We start from the raw sequence: 9,074 nt of genomic DNA on the forward strand, positions 1-9,074 counted from the left end.
TCTCCCCCTAAACTATCCGTTTGGTTGCTCACTGTGCAGTAAGGGTGCAACAAGGTGCACTTCTTCAAAGTGAGATGTGCCAGAAATTCCTGTGTCCAACTGTACATCCACTGCTGATCAACATATCTTGAGCTGCATACCAAAATGCACTGAACGAATCTGTCATAGTGAGGACACTGATGCACTGCTATACCATCCAAAATACACTGGTGTTATTAAAAAAAAAAAACACACACACAAACTTGTAAACTAGGGGCTAATATTAAACTTAATAATTTTACATTTTTATTCATTAATAAGGAAGGGAGAAGGCCACCAGAAATTTCCACAAAATATACACCCTAATAGATATCTTCATATTAAAGTGGGAATCGCATCCCCATATCATCTTAGGCATCTCCAAATCTTTCCACTAGAATTTTGTGTAGGTAATTTTTCTCCTCCACACGTCACTGATCGTCTCACAACTGTCTATACAGGCTGCGGTTGACACTGACACCAGTTCTCTGATCACGCAAGGCACCAGATACCTTATTCAGATTGGTCTCAAGTTCTTCTTCATCCATCAATTCTTCTTCTATTAACGTGCTTTTTTCCCATTCGTATGAGGTAACACGGTTGTCTTCTTTTGAAGGACTTTGCTTTGGCTTTAGGGGTGGACCATAGTCTCGTCCGGCTTCCCTGCACCAATAATAAAGATTTGCATTTACTCTGCAAATCAATATTCGTATTCTGACTTTTGAGAAAATTCAGGTACTCTGTCCTCCATGATATTCCTCCACTCCCATAATTTCTCAGAGGTTGCCTCACAGGATAATGTTAGCCCCAGAAAAGCAGGGTGACTGAGCTCTTGTATTCAAGGAGGATTTTAGTGTAGTCAAGCTTTCACGGACGGCTTTTGCTATCATTACATATCTTGAGAATCACAGTTATTCCAATTCTTCTTGTGGCCAGCGTCTCCCTCTTTTCATATGCACATGCACCAATGTCCGAGCAAGGGTTGTCGTCCTTTGCATCTAGGTTATAGAACACTGTTTACAGATAAAGTCCTCTTGTCGTTGGACCAATCTTACATACTGATTGGGGTTCAACCCCCCCCCCCCCCCCATTTTAAGGTCACAATACACCAACACATGCTTTCTCTAGGTTTCTTCATATCATATGAAGATTCCTCTGACACTTCAAATGCCTTTCCATTAATTGTTTAATTGCTAAAAGTACATCGTTGTCCCCTTGCACTGTAATAGAATCCTTTGCTTGCCAAACTGATATCAATGCTCTGTCTTCAATCCACCGTGCTAAATGTTTACTTAATCATTAACGTGTCCAGGTGTAATATTTGCATAATATATTTTCAATTACTTAGTCATATTTGTGGTCCAAACCTAAAATGATGTCTTCCTTGTTACTCTGGATGGGCTCACAGTCCAAGCACCCACCCTTCAATCTATCAATATCAATGGACTGAAATAATGGAAGTAGCTGATTAAGATATAAGAGCGAGAGTAGTTTTATTGTACTGTTTCCTTAAAATGGTCTCCAAAGTCTTCTGTGTTCAAGAGTGCAGACGTACTATCAGCAGCAGTGGCCACTGACACTGAGCAAAGTAAATAACCCAGCTTAGGATTTCAGTTACTATCTTTGCAGTTTGAATCATCTGCCAATATGATCATTATTATTGGGAGACGTCTGTGGATTCACCAATGTCACTGATAGTTTCAAAGCTTTCAAGAGACTCGTAAATATCATTGACGGTACTATGGAAGACGGTATAGTTCTTCGGGGTAGTGTACGTTTCAAGCTCGAAGCCAGATGCTCTGGAGTAACCCTGCAAGGGATGCCTGTTGCCTGGTGAGATTTCTTCATAAATACACTCACTATTATCTTGGGGAATCCTAATATCACTTGCGAGATGTTGTTGTTTATGTCCAGGAGGCTCTGTAACAAAAAAAACTCTATTAATTCAGACTGGCAGTTTAATATTTGATTAGGGAAGTGTGATGACATTTCTAGCTAGCCTTATTTGAGTACCAAAGATCAGTATACTTTCTCACCAAGTGTAACATCCGGTGTAAAATGTTTAACTGGCTGATTGGGGATGTCAGGCAAATCTTCTTGCTTGTGTTGTCTCCTCTGAAGTAAATCAGAAATGAGTTAATAAACTAATCAGATATTTGCATGTATATGTACTCGAGCAAGGTAGTGCCTTCATTCATGAATCGTATATATCAAGTTATGAGAAATAAAAACAATTTTCATTCTCTCTTTCTGATAATAATCATAAATCATGATGACTTTCATTTGAATTATCAGTAACACCTGAAATACAATAAGGGGAATTATATACAATTACCTTGAATTGGATGGCTATTATGATACTGGTGATGACCAGTAAAGCTGACAAGACGCCTCCCACTCTGAACAAAGTAACTAGAAGAAGAAGAAACTAATTTTAGTCACTTTAGCATATCTCCATTTAACAACACTCTTCCTCTATCTTACAGCAGCCATATTTACCTTTAATTTCATGTTCCAGCATTTTGAAATGAGCTTTAAAGCATATTGATGTAAAGAAATACCATCCTGCGTTTTCCAACTAGGGTTTTAGCTAGGCAAATAATAATAATAATAATAATAATAATAATAATAATAATAATAATAATAATAATAATCATAGTAATGATAATGATAATGATAATAATAATAATAATAATAATAATAATAATAATAATAATAATAATGATAATAATAATAATAATGATAATGATAATAATAATGACAATAATAATAATAATAATAACGATAATAATAATAATGATAATACTAATAATAATAATAATAATGATAATAATAATAATAATAATAATAATAATGATACTACTACTACTACTACTACTAATAATAATAATAATAATAATAATAATAATAATAATAACAATAATAATAGGCTTTAAACAACAGCAGTGATAATTTCAAACATGCTGCCTAGACAGGTGTGAGCTACTATGTGAGTAGCCTGAGTTACTGACAGTTGGGAAATGTCATTTTGATGCTCTAGGGTATAATTACAAGAAAAGTTCTTATGTAAAGCTGCCGCAGGAATTTCTGGTGCACCCTGTCACACCCTAACTGCGTAATGAGTAACCAAAACAGCTAGTGCAAGGAGAGATGACAGAGGTGGTTCTCAGGGCTAGACACAAGAACTGGTCGTGAAGAAAGCGTGTGATAAGGTGCACTTCCTGAGAGGTGTGCCAGCTGTACTTTGTTGACAGATATTTGCCGGAATTGTATCTGCAGATATTCATAGCTGATAACTAACACTAAATGCCCTTCTGTGGTGACTTCCCCGCAGCCAAGGAATCTTAAACGTTACATTATCGGTGGCCAGTAAACCCAATTTCTTAACGGTAAGTTTCCAGGCCATGATTCCACAATGTTATTCAACGATTATTAGGTTAATTAACGTAGTTTGAAAGCACTGTCATATTTTCTATAGTCTTCACCAAATTATAAAAAAAAAATATGCTTCAGACAATACTTTCATATTTTATATTTTTACTTGTATTTAAATTTGAATAATGTCTTTTAAAGATTTAACATGTGTTTCTTACTTTCAAAGCTTGTTTGGTCCTTAGCAATGCATCAACAACTATTTGACCGAATATCAAGAGAAAAAGTATTTTAGTCTCAAAAAGAAAAAAAGGGTAAGAAGGGATAAGCCTTGCTTTGTGTTTTTTTTTTTTAATTATTTTGCTTGCAATATTACTAAATTGCAAGAAATAGCTATATATTATGATGCATAATTTTTTATCTATACATCTTTCCTAAAATTCGTTGTCTTATGACTGCATTTATCTCGTTAAAGATCCAAAGCTAATGTGGTTTCTACTTTTTAATACGTTTATTAAAATTTGATTTTAATTTTAGTGTGCTGCCTTAGGGCTTAATTTAGTAAATATATTCTATACTTAATTATCCCTGTTACGAACACACACACACACACACACTATATATATATATATATATATATATATATATATATATATATATATATATATATATACTGTATATATATATATATATATATATATATATATATATATATATATATATATATATATATATATATATAATTACTTGCTAAGATACAACCCTAGTTGGTAAAGCAGGATGCTATAAGCCCAGGGGCTCCAACAGGGAAAATAGCCCGGTGAGGAAAGGAAAAATAAATGCAAATAAAATATTTCAAGAACAGTAACAACATTAAAATAAATATCTCCTATATAAACTATGAAAACTTTAACAAAACAAGAGGAAGAGAAATAAGACAGAATAACGTGCCAGAGTGTACCCACAAGTAAGAAAATTCTAACCCAAGATAGTGGAAGACCATGGTACAGAGGCTATGGCACTACCCAAGATTAGAGAACAATGGTATGATTTTGGAGTGTCCTCCTAGAAGAGCTGCTCACCATAGCTAAAGAATCTCTCCTACCCTTACCAAGAGGAAATTACCCACTGAACAATTACAGGGCAGTAGTTAACCTCTTGAGAGAAGAAGAATTGTTTGGTAATCTCAGTGTTGTCAGGTTTATGAAGACAGAGGTGAATCTGTAAAGAATAGGCCAGACTATTCGTTGTAAGTGTAGGCAAGGGGGAAAGTGAACCGTAACCAGAGAGAAGGATCCAATGTAGTACTGTCTGGCCAGTCAAAGGACCCCACAACTCTCTCTCTCTCTCTCTCTCTCTCTCTCTCTCTCTCTCTCTCTCTCTCTCTCTCTCTACATATATACAGTATATATATATATATATATATATATATATATATATATATATATATATATATATATATTTATATATATATATACAATAATAATAATAATAATAATAATAATAATAATAATAATAATAATAATAATAATAATAATCGATTATTAAACCAAAGGCTTACGTTTGAAAACTTAACGAAGCTGAGGAAATGTAATGATTCCTGTAGGAAACTCAATGACGCCACTAAGGCTATTGCCTTCAATGAACATATATACTGTATAAATATATATGTATATAACACTTAGCCATTGTATTGGAGTAAAATAACCGTCAAATAAAGATCTCAACAAACAAAAAATTAGAAAAGATATAATTTATAGCTTTAAATAAAACTAACCAAAGACGCCCTCAAACAAGACGCAATACTTCGAGATGATATTGATAAGCACACCAGCATCCATGACGTCACCCAGGGAAGGGCCGGAAATCAATCTTTTCCCAAAGTAAAGTAAACAAGATAAGCTATGCTGGATAAGGGACGGATGCTAGGCAGCTGAGGAGAATATTAGAAAGGTTTGGATGGTGAATTACAGGAGGACGTGGGAAAAGCGGGCAGACCCAACTGTTGGTGTAGCTAAAGGATGGGATGAGTATTAGAAAGGTTTGGATAATGAATTATAGGAGGACGTGGGAAAAGCGGGCAGACCCAACTATCAGTGTAGCAAAGGAATAGGATGAATATTAAAAAGGTTTGGATAGTGAATTACAGGAGGACGTGGGAAAAGCGGGCAGACCCAACTGTTGGTGCAGTTAAGGGATGGTTGCCAGTAGGGATGGGATGAATATTAGAAAGTTTTGGATAGTGAATTGAAGGGAGAAGGAGGGAAAAGGGGAAGACCCAACTGCTGGTGTAGCAAAGGGATGGATGCCAGTAGAGATGGAATGGATAGTGAATTACAGGAGAACGTGGGAACAGTGGGCAGACCCAACTGTTGGAGTAGCAAGCAACTTGAGAAAACTGAGGTGGGGGTAGGAGGTGAATGAGAGAGTATATGGGAGGATAAGGAAGAGAATTTTAAGATGTTTGGAATGTGAAGTACAAGGGAGGGATGAAGTCTTAGGGCAGACCCATTCACACTTCTTTATTACAGGTGTTATTTGTTTATCTGACTCTTTTCTATATCGCTAGATTATGTTATATATATATGCCAGCACGGGCTCTTGTTCCTAAAGATATCCTTCCCTTTGGATGTCAATTGTTCACTTTTCACAGATTTACTCTTAATTTTTAATTTTTTTATTGAATAAATTAAGAATTAAATAAAGTTACCAAAAGCATAAGAATAAAAATCAAAATTATTGGTAATAAAAATGAATAGAGCAATATAATATTTTAATCTGGTTGAAAAAGAAATAATAGAATGAAAATAATATAGATATTGATTTGAATTTCGAGAAAGAGAAAAAAACTTAATTATTTGTTTTGTTGTATGCAAATAGAGAAGTACTGATTTAAAAGCTCAACATAGAGACGACTGGCGAAATCTAACCGAGGCCCTTTGCGTCAAAGGCGTGGGAGGAGATGATGATGAAAATCGGAAGTTAAGTGCACAAAGTCCAATGGATTTAGAAGATATTGAAAGAACTGATCTCTGTAGAAGCCAAGGACTGAAATAAGGAAACCTACCTTTTTCATGGCACCCTAAAGGTGGCAATGCCTGACCCCCTGGTGTCCATAAAAGCATGACAAGAGAGAGTGAGAGATGTATGTGATTTCTCATCTGTGGATGACATAAAATCTATTTTTGAGTTATTAAATACAAATAAAAAAATTTATTGGATGTGATTCCTCATCTATGGATGGCATAAAATCTATTTTTGAGTTCTTAAATACAAATAAAAAATATTGGAGAACTTATAACGAATATTAATTCTCGTTTTGCTTTAATAATAAAACGATAATAACTTGGATAATAGGAAATTTAAATTCAAGTTTATTGCTTAAAATGTTATTTTATTTTAAGTTCTTTACATTTGATATCTGAAGAATCTATTATTAGTAAGTTTTTTTTCAAAATATCTATGGCGAAAATATACTTTTGATTAGATTTCTTATCTGAGAAGAAAATCTCATTAAACACCTATTGAAAGAAAAATATTTACCGATAAAGTTTCAGTTCATTAAAACTAAGCGAGGAAAAAAAAAACTTTTTTAATGAAGAGTCAATTAGTAAATTAAGCACTACCACTTGCGTTGTTAACCTACCATTGCAAAATCTCATTAAACACCTATTGAAAGAAAAGTATCTAACGATGTAGTTTCAGTTCATTAAAACTAAGCGAGAAAAAAAACCTTTTTAATTAAAAATCAATTAGTAAATTAAGCACTACCACTTATATTGTTAACCTACCATTGCAAAATCTCATTAAACACCTATTGAAAGAAAAATATCTAACGATGAAGTTTCAGTTCATTAAAACTAAGCGAGAGAAAAAAAACATTTTTAAGTAAGTCAATTAGTAAATTAAGCACTACCACTTGCGTTGTTAACCTACCATTGCAATATTACGTTGATACGAATGAAACTTCTACCACCACTAATAATGCTCAGCTATAGCTATGAGACTAATACTGTGACTACTGTTACAGCAGTACCAAAGAGACAGGAAGGGCTTAAGATAAAAAAAAGACAAGAACAAGAGATTGATACGTGTAATGCCAGGCAGCACTTCCTGTTTATTTTTATTTTTTTATAATAAGCATATTGCGTAAGTAACGCAGCTATACGCTAAAGTATAACACCAATGTTGAGTACGACCAAGACGACCAGTCCAAACCATGGTGCGTTCATTTTGCACACTTATAATAATAATAATAATAATAATAATAATAATAATAATAATAATAATAATAATAATAATAATAATAATAACAATCATTATAATAATAATAATAATAATAATAATTATTATTATTATTATTATTATTATTATTATTATTATTATTATTATTATTATTATTATTATTACTTGCTAAGTTACAACCCTAGTTGGAAAAGCAGGAATCTATAAGCCTAGTGGCTCCAACAGGGTAAATAGCACGGTGAGGAAAGGAAACGAGGAAAAGTAAAATACTTTAAGAGGGGTAATAACATTAAAATAAATATCTCCCATCTAAAGTATAAAAAAATTTAACAAAACAAGAGGAAGAGAAATAATAATTCCAGTATCAAAATGATCCGAAATTTGTTAATGTATGCTATTATATGTTTTTGCCTTGATACGATTGTTACCTTATAAAAAAAAAAAATCTCGAATGAAGTAGGATTTCAGCAAAATACCAAATGTGAAAAATGAAGTTTGAAATAAAAAAAATGAGGAAATGAGAACCTCATTATCAAATAATAACTGCAGCGTTCGGTTCTCCAAATTCATTATAAATCTTGATAGGAAACTACTAACTAACACTGTGGAAAAGATTTAGCTTTAGAAAACAGCACAAGTTCCCCTGCTCAATCGATAATGCAGAGAGAGAGAGAGAGAGAGAGAGAGAGAGAGAGAGAGAGAGAGAGAGAGAGAGAGAGAGAGAGAGAGAGAGAGAGAGAGAGGATATTGTAAAGTCGAACGCATTGTAGTAATTAATGTTTTATTAGATAATCGAAAATGCTGGTCTCAAACTTCCACGCATTTTCTCTATTTAAGAAGTACTATCCTTCTTAAAGAGAGAGAGAGAGAGAGAGAGAGAGAGAGAGAGAGAGAGAGAGAGAGAGAGAGAGAGAGAGAGAGTTTTAACTTGCCTGGCAATGTGGCTGTTGATGTTAGTTTTGTTTTTCGTTTTATGAAAGGCTACTATACCAACCGTGTGTCACACAATTGTACATAATTCCTTTTGTATATATTATGCTTGTTTCTTCGCTCTTCCCTCGCACTAAAACGAACATGAATGATCATGTCTCCAGTTTTGCTCTGTAACATTGTCTGTCTCTCGAACATGTTATGTCTTGTTGCCTTGAGGTTTTGTATATAAAGGAGAGTGTTCCTTAATAAACAACTCAGTTGATTGCATCCTGCCTCTGAGTTCACAACCCTCTCTCGGTCCGTCACATTGGTGACCCCGGAGTGACTCGCTCCTCCCACCCCCACCCCCCCCCACCTCTCACCGTTACTATGACGCCGTCAACGCATACCTTCTGCAGCAGTACTCGCTGTCCCCAGCCGCCCGTATAGCAACGCCTTTTCAGCTCTCTCAACAACCGTTGGGGGACCAAAGGGCTTCGCTCACCCTCGAAAAATGACCAGTATCA

General features: G+C 34.3%; 1 protein-coding gene across 1 annotated transcript; it reads right to left on the minus strand.

The window, feature by feature from the left end:
- Positions 1-654: 654 nt before the first annotated feature.
- LOC137622840 (uncharacterized) lies at positions 655-7,400 on the minus strand. The gene is made up of 5 exons (XM_068353421.1): positions 7,327-7,400; positions 6,458-6,551; positions 2,354-2,430; positions 2,055-2,133; positions 655-1,938 (listed from the first exon to the last, which is right to left on the minus strand). The coding sequence occupies exons 1-5, from the start codon at positions 7,327-7,329 to the stop codon at positions 1,676-1,678; spliced, it is 516 nt and encodes a 171-aa protein (XP_068209522.1). The 5' UTR covers positions 7,330-7,400; the 3' UTR covers positions 655-1,675.
- Positions 7,401-9,074: the final 1,674 nt, after the last annotated feature.

The sequence above is a fragment of the Palaemon carinicauda genome, chromosome 29 (assembly GCF_036898095.1).
Source record: "Palaemon carinicauda isolate YSFRI2023 chromosome 29, ASM3689809v2, whole genome shotgun sequence".
Classification (NCBI taxonomy): Eukaryota; Metazoa; Arthropoda; class Malacostraca; order Decapoda; family Palaemonidae; genus Palaemon; species Palaemon carinicauda.

Coding starts and splice junctions, on each gene's coding strand:
- LOC137622840 (XM_068353421.1), bottom strand. Junction 2,431..6,457: donor TTTAGGGTGCCATGAAAAAG/GTAGGTTTCCTT, acceptor TTCTTCTTCTAG/TTACTTTGTTCAGAGTGGGA. Junction 1,939..2,054: donor TACACCGGATGTTACACTTG/GTGAGAAAGTAT, acceptor TTTTTGTTACAG/AGCCTCCTGGACATAAACAA.